The sequence below is a fragment of the Nannobrachium achirus genome, assembly GCF_963921795.1.
Source record: "Nannobrachium achirus genome assembly, chromosome: 3".
Lineage (NCBI taxonomy): Eukaryota > Metazoa > Chordata > Actinopteri > Myctophiformes > Myctophidae > Nannobrachium > Nannobrachium achirus.
This window is the reverse complement of record NC_137812.1, coordinates 57,743,691-57,761,750: the sequence shown is the minus strand read 5'-3', so window position 1 is coordinate 57,761,750 and position 18,060 is coordinate 57,743,691. Positions and strand designations below refer to the sequence as shown.

At 40.2% G+C, this 18,060-nt stretch overlaps 3 protein-coding genes across 3 annotated transcripts; all 3 read left to right on the top strand.

Annotated features, from left to right (window-relative positions):
* Positions 1 to 1,689: 1,689 nt before the first annotated feature.
* Positions 1,690 to 2,586, top strand: sp6 (Sp6 transcription factor; the record flags this gene model as incomplete). The annotated part of the gene is made up of 1 exon (XM_080722691.1): positions 1,690 to 2,586. The coding sequence occupies one exon, from the start codon at positions 1,690 to 1,692 to the stop codon at positions 2,584 to 2,586; it is 897 nt and encodes a 298-aa protein (XP_080578817.1).
* Positions 2,587 to 7,267: 4,681 nt separating this feature from the next.
* Positions 7,268 to 13,290, top strand: cwc25 (CWC25 spliceosome associated protein homolog). The gene is made up of 9 exons (XM_080722848.1): positions 7,268 to 7,436; positions 8,176 to 8,348; positions 9,240 to 9,476; positions 9,585 to 9,654; positions 9,902 to 10,050; positions 10,326 to 10,398; positions 10,890 to 11,086; positions 11,721 to 11,900; positions 12,308 to 13,290. Exons 1-9 carry the CDS (start codon positions 7,419 to 7,421, stop codon positions 12,420 to 12,422), a joined length of 1,212 nt encoding a protein of 403 aa, XP_080578974.1. The 5' UTR covers positions 7,268 to 7,418; the 3' UTR covers positions 12,423 to 13,290.
* Positions 13,291 to 14,037: 747 nt separating this feature from the next.
* psmb3 (proteasome 20S subunit beta 3) lies at positions 14,038 to 17,526 on the top strand. Its single transcript, XM_080722864.1, has 6 exons — positions 14,038 to 14,150; positions 15,905 to 16,089; positions 16,195 to 16,302; positions 16,400 to 16,577; positions 17,211 to 17,305; positions 17,397 to 17,526. Exons 1-6 carry the CDS (start codon positions 14,148 to 14,150, stop codon positions 17,443 to 17,445), a joined length of 618 nt encoding a protein of 205 aa, XP_080578990.1. The 5' UTR covers positions 14,038 to 14,147; the 3' UTR covers positions 17,446 to 17,526.
* Positions 17,527 to 18,060: the final 534 nt, after the last annotated feature.

The following is an 18,060-nucleotide window of genomic DNA, read 5'->3' as shown; positions in this document are numbered from 1 at the left end:
CCAGGGCGACATGAAATAAATCAGCTTGACCTTTAACACCAGACCTTTCATTAAGGAATTCCAGGCTAATTGCTTTACGATTTCATTATGACTGGAAGGCTACTCATGGAATGGGTTTGTGTAAACCTGTGAAAGGTGAGGCGAGGTGTGATGCATTACTGACAATTCTGCTGACCTTATGTACTGACTCAACAAATTGGGATCTGCAGAGGGGATCATTGAAAGTCAAACTTGGTGACACCACGTCTTTGCCTGTATGTGTTCACGTTGAAGCAGTTAGGGGCTGAGCTCATCCTGGATTTGCTGGTTCTAGATATGAGGCAAGGTGTATGTCCATCATTAAAGCTTGATCTCTAGGGCCTGGGTGACCATAGAGAGTTGCCTCAGATATTATCTGAAAAGAAGATACAAACATCTGGAGATTCAGGATAGTTTACCGTTTCCTGCAGTAAAGATAATTGCAGATTGCAGAGGATGGGATAGGATGGGGGGTGGGTGTTTAAAAGTCAACAGATTGTTTAGGGCCAGGAAATATTTTGAGCCAAGCACAAGCCTCCTGTAGGTTGGGCTTCGTGTCATAAATTTCTCTCCACATCTTGAATACCATTGGAAATTCCAAGCAAGGCCCTTGTGCAGGATGTGTACCTGACAGACACCATTCAGGGCCATTGTGTAGCAGTTAACAGCGTATCATGGAAAGGATGCTGTTTTGGAGCGTGTGCCCATAATTACATAGATATAGTAATTGTTCTCTTGTTATTGTTGGACTTCTGTTCTCAGGCTCCTGAATGCCGTCAGTCTGCAACTGTTGATGCTTTCTGCCGCCAGTGTGTAAGAGGCGGGGCATTTTATGGGGCTCTTTTTTTTTGTAGCTTGCCCAGAGGGGTGTTGTTGTAAATCATGTGTGATTCATAAAAAAAACAGGTTCCACTGTCTGCCAGGCTTCATCTCCACAAACCTCAGAGACGTACAAATAGACTTTGGCCTGCAGCCATACCTCCCTGGATACCCTTCCTTTACCAAACTGTTCGTCTGTCAACACTCCCCCTTCGCTAGTCTCCCTCCCCCAACTCTCTAGTATTTATCGCACTCCGCCTCTACCTTCTGCAGAAGACTGACAATGTTGTTTTCTTTGCACTTCTCTTTGACTGTCCTCCATGGGAAGTACCTGGCAGCGGATGCATGTGGCAGGTTTCTGCCTGGACACGTCTACCCCCCCACACACTCCCCTGTCTCCACGGCCACGCACCGTGAGAACTGCGGTATCCATGGAAATGAGGGCGGTGTGTTCGGGGTGGTTATTTAAATGTAGCATATTTGGGCTCAGATGTTTGAACATTTTAGACTTGTGTTGTATAGGTTTACATTATCAGTTCTTCAGCCAGGTTGATGGTGGTGGGGGGTGGGGTGGATGTGACCTCAAGCTCTCTAATCTTCAAAACTGTTGCATGTGGTTGAAAGATTTTGCTGTGTTTCTTAAACTGCAAGCAGATCAGAAAGGCAGCTGAAATGTGGATCTTGTAGAAGAAATAACAATTTGTCTATTCTTTGTTTTCTACTTTTCAGATACTTTCCCTGCGCAACTATTAGACCATGTGGTAATCTTCTCAACTCAGCCGTGTAAACTACAGTGAATCTGCAGTCCTCGCTATCATCATCACCAATCTCACACCTGCAACAGCTGCGCTCATGGCCCACCCATATGAGCCCTGGTTACGAACAGCACCCGGAGGTGGCAGTTCAGAAGACATGAACATCCCTTCCTGGTGGGACCTCCACACTGGGCCAGGGAGCTGGATGGACCTCCAATCAGGGCAGGGCGTTGGGTTACCCTCAGGCAGCTCCATGGGGCTGCAGCCTTATGGCTCTGAGAGCCAGCTATGTAACCTCCCCCCGGCTCAACTGGGCCCGGGTTCACACTCTTCTCACCTTTTCCCACAAGATGGCTTCAAGATGGAGCCAATGGGTCAGGAAATGCTACAGCAAGAGTCATATTCTCTGGAAGAACCTCAGGAGAGTGCTGCCGCCGCTCGACCAAAACCTCAACGGCGTTCCTCCTCCAGGGGATCCGGCCAGGCTGTGTGCCGCTGCCCTAACTGCGTTCACGCTGAGCAGCTAGGCCAGAGCACTGACGACAGCAGGAGGAAGCACATGCATAACTGCCATATTCCTGGATGTGGCAAAGCCTATGCCAAGACCTCCCACTTGAAGGCTCATCTGCGCTGGCACAGTGGAGATCGGCCGTTTGTCTGCAACTGGCTCTTCTGTGGGAAGCGATTCACTCGCTCTGATGAACTGCAGCGCCACCTGCAGACACACACTGGAGCCAAAAAGTTCAGTTGTGCTCTATGTCCCCGTGTATTCATGCGCAACGACCACCTGGCCAAGCACATGCGCACACATGAATCCCCACCCGGACACGGGGAAGACAGAGTGAATGGTGAAGGAAGGATGGAGAAGGGCTTTGATACACCCACGCCTCCTCATTCAGCCTCCCACGTATCTCCAACGGATGCCACAGAGCCGCCGCTTAAGCTGAAGTGCGAGACAGACCCAGTCTCGAGTGTATCAGGGCAGTCCACTTAATTACTTTACTTTAAGAAAAGACTTTTCAGCTAGCAGTTGACTATGAGCCTTTTCTATTAGTGGTGGGGTGTCATAGTTTTAAGATAGGCCATAGAACAAAGTTTGAATATTTCTTAATAAATTCTGGACTGAAGACAGCTTCTTTCTATTTCCTTGGGCATCTGTGACGGCACATAGAACAATAGGCTTACACAGAATACAGATTAGGTCTTAAGTAAGGACTGCAATTCTCAAAATGTAGTAGCACAGATGAAACTTACTTACTTAGGCCTTTAAATTCCCTTAGGAACATAGGCCATCGATGAAACGCCTCCATCCCCTTCGGTCTTGTGCCCTCCGCTCCAGCTTGAAAGAATGCTATTAAATATATTCAGAATTACACACAGACACACATCTGAAGACAAAGGCCTTCTTCAGTGTTCATGTCCGATTGGAAAGTGGAGCAACCAAGCTTGAGCTAAACGCTTGCTGCTAGTGAAGACTATCCAAAAACATTTGGAAAGACTTAAACTGAAGGTGGCTTGTTATCATGTTTACAATGTAGCCAAGTAACAAAATCTGTTACTTGATATTTTGGAGAGAATTCTATCTCAAACAGCCATTTTCCTTGTCAGTGATTTTTGTTTTTGTTTTTCAAAGACAGCATGAATGGAGAAATAAGACAGGGGCAATTTCTCTATTTGTTCTCTGTTTTAACATTATCTTGTCTTTATGAGTAGCCTACTGTACACATGATGAGACACTGGAAACGCAAGATTCGAATTCAAAGAAATCAGTCAGTGTCACTGGCACGAAATAGCACACAAATTGGCAGTAAAATGGTGAAGTGAACCTTTTTTGCTATTGCAGTGTGCTGTCAATATATACACGTATACAGTAGCCTATATGAATATATGTTGGACTAAGACTCAGCTTTTCAACTGAAAAATAATTTGTATTTATGAAATCATGACTGAAACAAAATATATTAATTCTGACTGCATTATCATGGCTCTAATAATCTCCCAAGATCACTACCACTGCCCTAAACATGTAGTGTTGTTAGAATAGGAATAAGCACGGAAGCACCCAGGAGAAAGTGGACCAAGACAAAAAGGAGTGTTTTTTTTTTACTGGGTTCACTTCCCAGATTATCCTGGCTCTACAAGAAGATGTTTATGCGTGATAATTTAGGTACCTCTACATATAAATTCCATCCACTGGATATGTTTATATCCGTTAGTCTGTCAGATCAAATGAAAGTTAAAATCCTCATCAAAGGACTTGAAGGGCCTCATCTCTCAGCTACTTTTATGAAAAGCTGTTTTGTTAATTGGCAATTGTGCTCTTCGATGTTCTACACCGTGAAATTATATTCACCTCAACAAAATACTATGCTGAGGCACAATTTCCTCTGTTTGTGGAGAATCAACATGTAAGAAGAAAATGTGCATGCAATTTTGCAGTATAAATAAAAGAAAAAATATGACATCATATTATATGCCATTTGGTGGAATGAATGAATGAATGCATTTTTATGTTCGTGTCTTGCCATAGGAGCCATCCCTTGCGGGATTATAAGACACCAAAAACATAAATAAACAATATCACATTCACTTCCTGGAAAAAGAAACGGCACAAGTAAAATGAAAATATTTGGGTAATAGGCCTATCCAAAAACAAAGATAATGGTGGATGCATTTTTCCCATGTGCCTTGCAGTACCAAAAGTGCATACCTAGGGAGTCTTAAACCCATAAGCTTTGTGAAGTTGATTTATACTTTGTGGTACAGCAGAGTATATATTCCCACGCACTCTTATGAGTTAAAGATTAATGTGAGCATAACTTGATTTCAATCAATTCACAATACACCACCTAACTGCATTTATGTGGTTTGCTTGCTACTGTATGGATAGATAACTATATTCGCCAATAAGCAAATGGGTATGTATCTACTGTTGTACAGTAGTTCTGTAGTAAACAATACAACACTATTAGGGTGTACATAAATCATCACAGATGTTAGGTTGAGATTTCTATCTCATATGTTGGGGAATTTCAATTTCGTAGGTTCGTAATTTCTGTATTTATGTATAGAATTTAAGCAATGAGAGAATTCTTATGTATTAGTCAATTATTGTCTATTGACTATAATAATGTCTAGTTTGGTTGACATAATTATTATAAATAGACATAAAACGGTTGTCTCTTTTGTTGGTCAATTGGACTAGATTGATAACAGTTTTTCTACAATTGCTGTAGTATAATGTTTTAGTTGTAGAGACTATAATAAAATATTTTTTAAACATTACATAATTTAAATACCACTATTTAGTTGCTTGCATTTAATCTAAATGTTCTTTGTGAAATAAACAGCAACATTCTGTGACTATGTTTCAAATCTTTATTTATATGACCATCAACACCAACATACAAGTATTAACACTTTATGTAGATTTTCAGTTTGCAAGTCAAAAACAAACATTGGCAGCAGTGATGGAAGAAGTACTCTGTCAGTACAAACTCGGTATTCAAAATGTAGGCCTACTTAAGTAAAAGTACCAAAGTATTGGCATCAAAAATATACTTAAGGTACCAAGAAAAATACTGATTATGCAGACAGTCCCATTTCACAAGTTTTGAAAAACCTTTGAAAATAGCAGATCAACAAAGTTTTCAAATAATTAAGTAAAAGTACAATATTTGCCTTAGTAGAGTTAAAGTAATGATTGAAAGTTGGAAGTACTCCAATAAATTAAAAATACCTAAAAATTGTACTTAAGTAAAGAACTTAAGAAGAGTAGCCTAAATGTATTTCATTGCTTTACACTACTGATTGGCAGTATCCAGTAGAGAAGAAAAAATTGTTTAGATATGTTTTGTTCAGAATAGGAAATGTACCAATACAGTCCTGTAGGTCCAACTGGCTATAGCACCTCATGTAGAATACCCCATGGAGGCTCCCCAGTAGCCTACTGTAAATGATAGGTCAGAACTAGTGGTTATCAAAATGGGGTTCAGGGACCCTCAGGGGCCTTTGAAGAAACCCTTCAAAGACCGAGGGGTCTTTGGCAAAATGGAAGAAAAAAGAAAAAGAAAAACACAAATCTTGGTCCCTAGCACAAATGTTTTTAAATAGATAGATACCTTTATTATCCCAAGGGGGGAAATTAGTTGCCCAGAGGCAGCACAGCAGTATAAGGTTATTTACAAAGTTACAGAGAAGTATAAAAAAGATAAAAAGAAAAACAAGGACAGAGTACAGAGTACAGTAAATATAGGGGTCCTCAGCCAAATACATTTTAATTTGGGGGTGCTTGACCTGAAAACATTTGAGAACCACTGGTCAAAGTCTATCCATGCTCTTGGAAGGCCAAAGGTGAACATTTCTGTCTTATTACTGAGTCATATCTTCCAGTATGACTATGCCACCATCTACAGGGCTTCTGCAGGTTTGACGACTGAGTGGGAAAATTACTAAAGGAGGCTGTTATACCTCAGTGACTAAATCTCACTGCAAATTAGATCATTTTACTTAGTTTATTTGGGCAAATACCCATTAAAATAGAAACAATCGTCAGAACAGGATAATGATGTAGGCAGGTGTACCTCAGGTGAATTATTATTAGCCTATTCTTATCATCATCATCATCATCATCATCATCATCATCACCATCATCACCATCATCATCATCATCATCATCTTCATCATCATTATTATTATCATTTAATATTATTATTATTATGATCATCATCATCATTATCATGCTACATTTATCATCAACTTTGAATTCAAACTAATGTTGCCAAATTTTGATATTATAGCTTAGGAAATTATTGGATCATATAATATTTTGTGTCAGGGACAGGGACCCGAACCCCATACCCAATACAAGATTTGTACACATTTTGCTCTGGACCTCCTGGCTTGGCTGGAACTAGTCTGGGATCACTTCACTTTACGGGGTTTGATCCGGTCGGGAGCGGAAACCACTTTACGTCATGTTGTAGTCCTAGACGGACTACGCTTTGGCCGGAACTATCAACCGGATTCAGTTTTAACCCAAAATATTCCCCTGCACCCAAGGACATACTTTTAGGGCCGACCTAATAAACACCTTGATGAGGCGTAGTTTTGCTTTCGAAAAATTCGTTTGGTATGTGCATCTTTTAATCCAACTCGTAGCGACTGGCAAGACTACGTAGCATTTCCAGCATTTTAAAAGGGATTGGGGAAACAAACGGAGGGAACCAAATCAAAGCGACGCCGCTTCTAGTGGTTTCCGCGCTTTAGGCAAGGAATATCTACAAGGAACAGACAACACCCGGAAGTTGGCACGCCGGGTGGCCACTTTTGGGTGGCGGAAGTGACGAAGTGCTCATAGACGCTAATGTTAATTTTGGGTGGCCAAAGTGTCATGGCGGCGTCCCATGGAGCCTGAAATGACGAAAATGACGTTGGTGTCCGTTCCTTCTTTGATCTTCCTTGGCTTTAGGCGGAAACCAAACGCTCTGTTGTGAACGAACACCAGGCTCTCTCTCGGGAGAAAGCCTGGTAGGCGAGGTTAGCTGGAACCCCATCAAGGACCCTTGGGGGTCCCCGGACCGCACTTTCAGAACCATGTGTCCTAGCAACAAGATCCTCCCCATCCGGCATGATCCAGGAAGTGAATCTATGCTACAGGAAGTAAACAACATGGACGGCGTATGTTCGTTTCGCTCGTTAATTTAGATTGTCTAACTACATTTACACTATTCCCCTGACATTGTTACGGGCTTTAACAACGAGCGTGTTAAAGAGGAGTTTTATCTTTATCTATTCTCTGTTGGACGGCTCGACGATCTTGCCAAAATGGGAGGCGGGGACCTCGTAAGTATGAGCTATAGCAACACAAGCTAATCTGTGTGATTATCTTAACGTTGCCGTCACAAATTCTTTGTTTTTGTGTGATTCTATCAGTCATAGTTCCACGTGTGAATACAATATTATTATGATGATGTATATATAACATTAAATTAACCCAAATAAATGCCTGTACACAGGCATACATTCTGAAATTAAGTCTAAAATGTTAATTTCTTACTACAGTTATAAGGATGAAGTGTTTTCTAAAAGAAAATCATATCACACTGTACAGTAAATCAGTGGTTCTCAACCTTTTCAGGCTGTGACCCCCAAATAATAATCATATTTTAAAACTGGGGACCCCCCACCCTGACGAGTACTAAGAGTTGAGGCATTATATTTTCGTATAAAACACTGTTCTATTGTGAAAATAGCAGATCTACCTGCTCACAACGCCTGGCGTTGCAAGGGGTTGTGAGCATGTAGATCTGCTATTTTCACAATTTCTGTCTCTAATATTTGACAATTTGGCCAATGTTTAATTTGTAATTTTAGAGGTAGTAAAAAGTCCTTAAATTGTCACTTTAGAAATGTGTATAAACCCTGTCTAGACAATTAAACTTTATATTGGTTTGTTTACTGTTGAGTGAGAGAACAATGTTGCACATTAAGTTAATCATTAATAATTTGGGGACCCCCCCCTGGTCCCACAGGTTGAGAACCACTGCAGTCAATTAATTATCATTATTGTATTGTCTCCTAGAACTTGAAGAAGAGCTGGCACCCCCAGACTATGAAAAACATAGAGCGGGTATGGAAGGCTGAACAGAAACACGAGGCAGAGCGGAAGAAGATTGAAGAGCTGCAGAAGGAGCTGAAAGAAGAACGAGCGCGAGAAGAAATAACCAAATTTGCACAGGAATCTGGCGCTCTCAAGTTAGTTGTTGGGCTGTCACGATTATGACATTTTACATGACGATTGTCACTCAAATAATTGCGATTAACTATTTAATTGTGTTTTTGTCATTTGCTTGTAGGCTTTGAAGTTGCACATTGCAGATATGACACATAACCTAAATATACAAAGAAATGACTGACATATTTGATAACTTTATACTTCAAAAAGAACAGTGATAGTGGAAATAGCTGATCTACAAGCTCCCAACGTGCGATGCAACGTGCTGTGAGCTTGTAGATCTGCTATTTCCACAATTTTTCAACATGTTTGAAAATATATTAAACATTTTCAACATGGTAACGATTATGACGATTATGACAAAGTAATTGCGATTATGTGAAATAATTGCGATTAGACGATTATGTTGTAATTGTGACTGGCCTAGTTAGTTGTTTCTCACTGGGGTTGGGGTCCGGAACCACAAGAACCGGATCCAACACTGAGGAACCGGAGTTGGTTCCATCACATTTGGAACCGGGTCTTATCACGAGCTTGTTATGTGGACTTAATGTCTGCTATACATTTACAATACCGGTGGTTTCTCAAACTTTATAATTTCAAGGACCATCATAACTCTGAGAGTGTACAAATGGAACCAAATGGACCTGCAAGGGTCCATTTGTGTACACGCAGAGTTACAAACCTGTAAGGGGACATTTGGAACCCCCTAGGAATCATTAACGGGAATCGCCAAGGAACCGTAATCGTTCAAATCCTAAAAGATCCCAACCCTATTGCTGACACTGTGATATTTGTCTTTTTCTTTTCTTTTTTTTTGTTGCTTGTAGACCATTATTAAGGCAAATCCAAGTTTATTTCGCTAGTGTGATGGTTAGGTTCTAATAAGTGGCTTTTATTGGCTCGTATAGGAAGAAAGATGACCGCTTGGACTGGATGTACCAGGGCCCAGGTGGCCAGGTGTCCCGGGATGAGTATCTGCTGGGGCGTCCCATTGACAAGCAGATCACTGACCAATATGAGGAAGCTGAGAGTGGTCCTTCTTCCCAAACGGGCCTCCTGCCTGGCTCCATCTTCAACCCGTCTACTCCTGCCTCTAACCTTGACCTGGCTGCTAAGATTAGGGAAGACCCTCTGTTTGAAATCAGGTTAGCAGCACCTTCTTTGGTATTGACAAACTATCCCCCCCCCCCTTGTCTGTACCTGTAAGTGATTGAAATTGTCTTCCCTGCAATTACCTGTAACATTGTTTAAAGGAAACGGGAGGAAGAAAAAAAGAGAGAAGTCCTCACCAACCCAGTGAAGATGAAGAAGATCAAAGAAATGGTGAGATAATGTAAAGGGATAATGTAAAGTTTTCTTATATTACATTAGGCTACAGTTACATTGTAGAATCCATTTCAAATTGTAGTATTTTGCAGAGGCCATTTGGACCGTTCAGTAGCCTTAAGTCAATGTGTAGCAGTGTGACATGTGACCTTGTAGATCTAATAAAAGAATAACTAAGTTTAAATGAATATGCAACACTAATACTTTCTGGCACATGTGTCCATGTGCTTTTTTCTTTTTCCAGCTACGCCACAACCTTGAAAAGAAAGATAAGAAAAAGAAGAGAAAGAAGGATAAGAAGGAGAAAAAGGAAAGGGAAAGGAGAAAGGAGAAGAAGCACAAGAAAAGGAGCACCAGTTCAAGTTCGGAGGCAGAGGAGGACACAAAACACAGGTGCAGCATGACATCACATTATTACTATTAGCTGGAACAATATTTTATACATTTAAATTAACATTAGAAATGTACTTGTCCGCTATTCACGCTATACAAACATATTTGGGACAGATGATTTTATTGTATTTCATTCTATTGGATTGAACGGATTCATTAAATTGATATTAATGATTTTTCTAATATAGATTTAAATGACAAACTGTTGTGTTTACTTCTCATGGAAGCTGCATTGAATTAGCTATAATTAATTTGGATTTATTATCTACTTTCAGGTCAAAATCAAAAGAGGATTCTTCAGCAGATACTAAATCTCATTCACGTCACCATCCTGGTTATGGGCTACAGGTCAGTAGGCAGCACATCTCGATGTCTTAAAGGACCACACCAATGTTATTGCATGTTTATCCCACGACTACTGGCCACGAGTACCTTATGTGTACCTTACATTACTGACAATTTTCCAAAGTATACCATCACTTACCATCATTTTTGTTAGATTTTCAAATGCATTTTGTCTACTTTCCAGGAAGCCACTGGTTTCCATTCATTTAAGTACGGTATGAAAAGCAATTGCAGTGACTTGACATTTGCTTGAGATAGGCAATCCAACACATTAAACTTGATATGAGCTTTTTGTGTCAAAGTTACAGTATATTTATTTTGATGCAGTTCAATGCACTGGTTGGATTGAAAAGTCTCTGCAAAATGTGTCCCTGGTGAAAGGATTGTTTTCTGAATTGAATTCAAATGTTCATGACTGTCATGTGATGGTGATGTAAATATTGGCCAAAGAAGCAGATCATTTTAAGTTGGGTTTCTGTTTCTTCTCCCCTCAGTTCCATTCTGGCAGACCTCATCAATCCTCAGCTCCTTCCAGTCAGGAGGGGCGTCAGGAGGGGCGCAGCCGTTCTCGCTCACCACAGAGGAATGGCAAAGAAGACCACTCCTTGGATAGATCCGACAGGAGGGTCCAAAAGAGAGCGCCAAGTCCACAGAAGGAGCGTTACCACAGACAGAACAACCACACATCTAAGTAAGAGCCCACAGTTCTCCAAAAAGAGAAAAGAAAAAGCAATGACTCACATACAGCTGGTCCTTAGCTACGTATCACAGCTTTGTTTCGCCTGAAGCAAAGCAGAGATTTTTCAGTCGGCACATTGTCCTTTTTTAGCAGGGTTTTTTCCTGGAGACATGCACTGCTTTATCCTCTGTAGCTCAATGTTTTTTTTTTCTTTATTTCTTCTTTTTTCTTTTCTTCTTAGGAGCATAGTGATATACGAATTGTACGTTAGACTTCATACCTATGGTTATGGTGTAAAAGCAAATAGTATCACCAAAATGAATGTATTTAATCTATAAGCCACCACCACACTACTCAAAACCAGGGGACATCCCATTTGATTGAAAATTCAAGGTTAAGGTTTAAGGTATGGTTATTATATCACTATTCTTAACCAACCCGATTGTGTGACTGGAGCTGCCCATTTTATTATCAAATACTCCTAATAAAGACCTAACTTGTTGGGAACATAAGTCACTACTTAATTTTTGACTGTAGTTGCTGATGTTGACAAGTGACACATTTGTTTAACCCCTTGCACTAGGATTATTTGGAGCTGCCACACTGAGTCATAGCATCATGTTTACTTAACCTCTGTCTATTGTAGACGTCTATCTGCTGAGGAACAGGAGCGCAAGAGGCAGCAGATGATGGGCTTTGCCAAGGATAGAGAGGAGGAGAGGGAAACTAATGTAAGAAGATACAAGAGACAAGATGAACAGGAGACGGAGCGAGAACGAGATGTCAAACAGAAACATGATCGTCATGCTGGCAGTGGCTTCATCCAGTAAGTTTTCAATTGTACATAATTATATATACTAGCCCTTACCCGTTCAAAGATATGAGCTCCGAAATGATGTGCAGTGTGGGTTATGGGGTGTGCACTGTGCACACAGTATATGAGGGATGGAAAGTAACTTTAACTGGTGCTTACATGATAATATGTAGGAGCATCAATGTAAGAAATACCCGTTTCGTTTAATGGCTACAGAGATACTGTGTACCGATCTGCATGATTTTTGGACAACATCTGTAACAGGGCCAGACAAAAAAATGATATGTTTGATATTTTAGAATCTATTTTTTGGACAAACTACATACTTACATTTTTAAGGTTGTCTTACTTGCCTTTGTCTTGATTTCTTCCCTGATGTGTGCTTAGTTTCAATGTTGGCTTATCTTTGGTTCTTGCAGCAACATGAAGTTGGAGAGTGCTTCCAGCTCTTCCTTGGAGGACAGGGTGAAGAGGAATATCCACTCCATACAGAGGACCCCAGCTTCTCTGGAGAAGAACTTCATGAGGAGATGAAGGCAGAAAATGTTATACTGTACATCAGGGTTCCCCAATTAGTTTTCCCCAAGGGCCAAATTATGTCTAGGGTACCAAGCCGAGTGCCACACGGTGGCGTTCCCACTACTCCAGCGACTGCGTCAGTTCAGATATCGTCGTTGTCGGGTGAAAATCTTGTATGTCCAAAACCATTCGTTTTGCATTTATCATTTTAAAAATGATTTAAACTAGTGAAAACAGCCGATCTACAAGCACACAACGCCTCGCACCGCGAGGCGTTGTGTGCTTGTAGATCTGCTGTTTTCACTACTTTTGTGCGACGGCTTGTATGATTTGCGAAAGAACGTACAAATTTGGAGATACGAGATTTCCACCCGACAACGACGATATACTAGTGTTGTTGCTGCTCTTATACCACCATTATTACTGGGGTTGGTGTGGGCCAGACAGTAGCCCCCTGCGGGCCGCAAATGGCCCGCGGGCCGCCTATTGGGGAACCCTGCTGTACAGTGTGGTGTATGAACTCAAAATAAAGGTGGAGTGAGATTACACAATCCACTCTTCCTTGCATTTTAACTTTATTGTATAGAAACAAAGACTTCGCAGGGATCATTCTTGATTTAAGCAGGGATACATGTCATTCTAGAGGCAGATGCATATCTTAACCTTGTTCAAATTATTTCCATAATTTTAGATTTGTTCTTTTATTTCAGATGTTTTTTTTTTTTGTACAAGTATGATAAAGTGTACTCTTTTGATTCTGAGATATAATAAAAGATAAGAGGCCATCACAATCTCTTAACTCTTCAGAATTTCAGTTTTTAATATATTTTCTCAGGAATCTAGTTGTTCAAACTGCACTCAAACAACGCTCATTGTCAAATAGACATTTTACTCTCTTATCCCCCGAGGTCTAGGTTTACTTATTTGAATTTTTAATGTTTGCATTATGATACAGTGGAATACCGTTCTTTGTTTTGTGCTTTTGATTATAGCTTGAATATAGTCGCTGTCGGATGGAAACCTTGTCTAAAACGCCTTGCATCTTCTATTTTCACTACTTTTGTGTGACACTCATGTTTGATGGGGGAAATAAACAAAACATTGACTTGAAATATGAAGTAACAATGTTTCTGCCCAAGAGCAACGGTATAAAAGTTGAACATATAGACAACTGTACTACGGTCAGCGATCCAGCCTTAGATTAAAATACTGTCATCACTAGCCCCGACTCAGGAGATGATGAGGATGAAGCTGGGCGCCCTCTCCCATTCACTCTACATGAGCCAAAGTGGATCAGGAAGGATTCAGCTACACCGTTTTGTACGAATTATAATACAAAACAGCACCTATTTTCTTTATTAAATAGGAGGCTAGCTAATCTGAGTTCCCAGAAGTTCTTTTTTTTTAGAGGCTAGCAGACTGGTCTTGGCACAATTGGGTTTTATGTGAACAAACAGCATCTATGACTGGTGTACACTTGAGATTACAACAGATCATCTGTAGATTCATTTTCAATTTCATTTTTAGCACGCTTCAACCAAACCAGAACCAGCTCTGACACTTGACACAGGGTTCAACCAGCCAATCATGGTTAAGCAGATGGTGACGTTGTAGGCTCAACCGGAAGTTAGTCTGATCTGATGTTTCTCTAAATCGTGTAGTCACTGTGGGACCAGTCATTCACATCATTCAAATAAAACAAGTTTTCCTAACTGGGCATATACCTCGACCTGTTGCACAATGGTAAGAAGAATGTGCAGAATATATTACGTTTTAAACCGTGCGATAATTAAATTGCAAATAGCTTTTTGGGCATACTGTTACTTGGTAATGTTCGGCTAAGCTAACTTAGCTGTAGCACGCTAAGCTAACGTTATTACCCCTGCATTGTCATCATACTTGACTTATTTTACAGTCACTGATAATTTATTGAACCCAGACTTACCTGTTTATCTGTCATATTGTTACATTATGGATGAGGAGTTGTGTTTTAAGAAGCCGTGCACAGTAATCACAAAACAATTGGAGAAATGTGGTGCTGATAGTTAGCTGTCCAACCGGTATTCACTACTGGACATTTCACGTGTGTAAATTAGTATTTATATTATCAGTAATGATCTTTTACTGTTAGACAACGTTTTGATAAATCATGCTAATTCTCAAGCAAGCAACTGCAACTGTTTGTTTTATCTTTCTCTCTGTGAAACTATTTTCTTAATGTTCTGAAGTTAAGGGTACTGTAAGTGATAACTTGTTTAAAACCAAACGTAAATTAAAAAGTGACTGCTCTATATTCTGATAATAATCCTTTTAGAGATTGTTAAATAACAGGGAAATATATTTTCTGTTTTCTAATGAGCTGTAGAGACCTGTGTTATTGAATACTATATAGCAATTATTGCAGTGAGTGATTCCTAATTTCCTATGTGAATCATTGCTTTGGCAATGTGAAGTATGTTTTCCAATGCCAATAAAGCTACTTTGACTTAAATTGAATTGGAAGTATACAGCTTGGGCTATTCAACACTTATTTTCACTTGCACCCCCTTTAACCGGGAACACATTTTGCTGTTTGGGAGGGGCTTACTGTACATGTACAGTATGTAGCAACATATTTGTTTTGTAGGCTAATTTCTGATTTAGCCCTATTCTATAGGTTAGGCCTAAATGGGTTAAGAGTCAACACTAAGTATTTGCTGACATGAAAAGATCTTCGGTGTCCACTGCAGAGGATAATGTCTCACCTTTGCCTCTGACTAGCCGCAAATTGCAACTAGATTTTATTTTAATCGGATGAATCTAGGGTTGCAATACCTCCCATGGGCAGCCAATGCATCAAAACAGTTTTTTGCTTTCTGATTGTATTAAACGACTTCAAACTCACCAATATTGTGGCTGTATGGAAAGCTTGGAATTTACTCTTGCTATCTGCAAAGTGTTTGTTTCTGAAAAATCCACTGTAGATTTGTTATGATTTCTTTTCTGTCAAGAAATCCAAGCAGACATGGTTTATTTTCTAAGTGTTGAACTTCGGAAGCGCTTGTCATCTATTACGCAGGGTCCCGCTGCCTCCTGCATTATGTAACATTTAGAACCAGCTGGTACACAGGACCGCTGAGTGACTTCCCACAAGCGCTTCCAAACTCCAGCTCTTAGAAAAAATAATCACCTGAAGCCAATTTCTTCATAGAAAGTAGCTCCTAACATGTCTATGGTGGATTTGTATGAAAGAAACTCTTTGCAGATAGAAAGAGGATACTCCGAGCTTTCCATACAGCCTCAATATAGGTGAATTTGAAGTTGTTTATTACAATCAGATAGCAAAAAACTGTTTTGATGCATTGGCTGCCTATGGGAGGTATTGCAACCCTAGATTCATCCGATTAAAATAAAATCTAGTGTTGCAATTTTCGGCTAGCCTCTGACTATGATACCTTGTTTTGTCATAGTCTGTACTCTAAATGAGATGTTAAACAATCATGTCCCTTGACCCACAGTCTATCATGTCCTACAATGGTGGGGCCGTCATGGCCATGCGAGGGAAGAACTGTGTGGCCATAGCATCGGATCGTAGATTTGGCATTCAGGCTCAAATGGTCACCACAGATTTCCAGAAGATCTTCCCCATGGGAGACAAGCTGTACATCGGCCTGGCCGGGCTGGCCACTGACGTACAGACAGTGTGAGTATATCCAAGCCTGGGCCCAGCATTTTTCAAAAAACGTATAAAGTTAACTTAATGTAGATGCATGCTTTTGGGATAATTGACTGGATGTCTGTTGTTTAGTTCCCAGAGACTTAAGTTCAGACTGAATCTCTATGAACTGAAGGAGGGTCGCCAAATCAAGCCCAAGACCTTCATGAGCATGGTGTCTAACCTGTTGTATGAAAGGAGGTGAGTTAATTTTGTGCCGTTTCCAGTCTTGGAATAGATCTGCGTGCATTGCCTGACTGGGCGGACAACCTTTTTTCATTTCTGGTCCTTTTGTTAGGTTTGGACCATACTACATCGAACCTGTCATTGCCGGACTGGATCCCAAGACCTTTGAACCATTCATCTGCTCACTGGATTTGATCGGCTGTCCCATGGTGACAGAAGACTTTGTTGTGAGCGGCACTTGCTCCGAGCAGATGTATGGCATGTGTGAATCGCTGTGGGAACCAGACATGGTAAGCTCTGTCTTGTCTGTCATCTAAATAATATGGGGCACTTGCCACTTTGTTATAGGGTTGCTGTGATCTGAATAGAAAGCAACGTTAACGTTTGGCAACGTGAATTATCTGTAATGCCATCAAAAGTTACATTTTATTCAGTTTGTTTAAACAGGTGTTTACTGCAGTATGAAGTCACCGAAAATGAGCCTCACACAAACTCAAGTTTAAGAAAATTATTTAAAGCACTTTTTTACAATTGAAAAGAAATGTTAAAGTTATTCCCTGAACATAATGGTCCATTGCAGTTACAGGTACTAATTGGTTCAGCTTACTTGCAGGAGTGACCAATGACATTTGCCATCTTTGTTTAGTTTATAGTGCCATGTCTGTGACTCAGCTTTACTTAAGCTATCAATTAAAAATCTAATCCTAGTACACTGGCTGATTATTCAAGACTAAACCTGTCTGAGGTTCATGCTCTGTGGCCCCAGTAGGCATAGTTGTAAAGCTGTCTAGGTGTCCCTATGTTCAAAATCTTTACAATGAAGCCAGATGTATGTTAAAGTAACTGTTAGCAATATGGCAGATACTGTGGGGGGAAAAACAAGTTGTTCTTGATGACTGATCATTTGTATCTGACACCTGCAGGAACCAGAGGACCTTTTTGAGACAATCTCTCAGGCAATGCTGAATGCAGTGGACAGGGATGCTGTGTCGGGAATGGGAGTGGTTGTACATGTTGTGTAAGTAGTGATACAAAACACTATACATTTTAAAATAAACTTTGACATTTTTATAGATTGTAATGCTGGACTACTTTGATTCCTCTGGCAGTGAGAAAGACAAGATTACCACACGTACCCTCAAGGCCAGAATGGACTAAAGACCCTCTTCATCCCCTAAATACACATTTTGTATACAATGTTTTCTTTTTGTTATTGTTCAATAAATAACTATGGTCAAACATTGTCTTTTTATTGAAAGAGTGAGAGCTGAAACAACTAATTTTTAAAATGCTCCAACTTGATTGCTGTGAATAACGTGGTAGGATTTAAAGAGGTGTGAGCTCCCTTCTTGTTTCATGATTCTGCCGTTTTGCAGTTTGGCTCGGCACCAAAGATGAGCATGTGCGTTTTTGTCTGAGCTGCACATCAATAATGTCTGTTAGAAACGGTTTCACTCTTTAATTTAACATTTTGGTCTTGGATTGAGCTTATTCATCCACTAGCATTTGGTAAGTATGTTCTGTTTAATTACAATTCTGAAGCAGTGGTCTTAAATACATAATTATCCATGTTTTTTAAAACTACGGAACTGTATGGTGGTGATAATATGATGACATGTTTATGCAATTAATGGCATGGTTGACCATGAACATGACAGAAATTGGGCAACTGCCCATTTTAAAAGTGATATTTATTAAAGGTCATTGATTAAAAATAGTGGAATTCTGGCACTTACTGGAGAATCTGCTAGTGGAAAAATATACGGTAGGTTC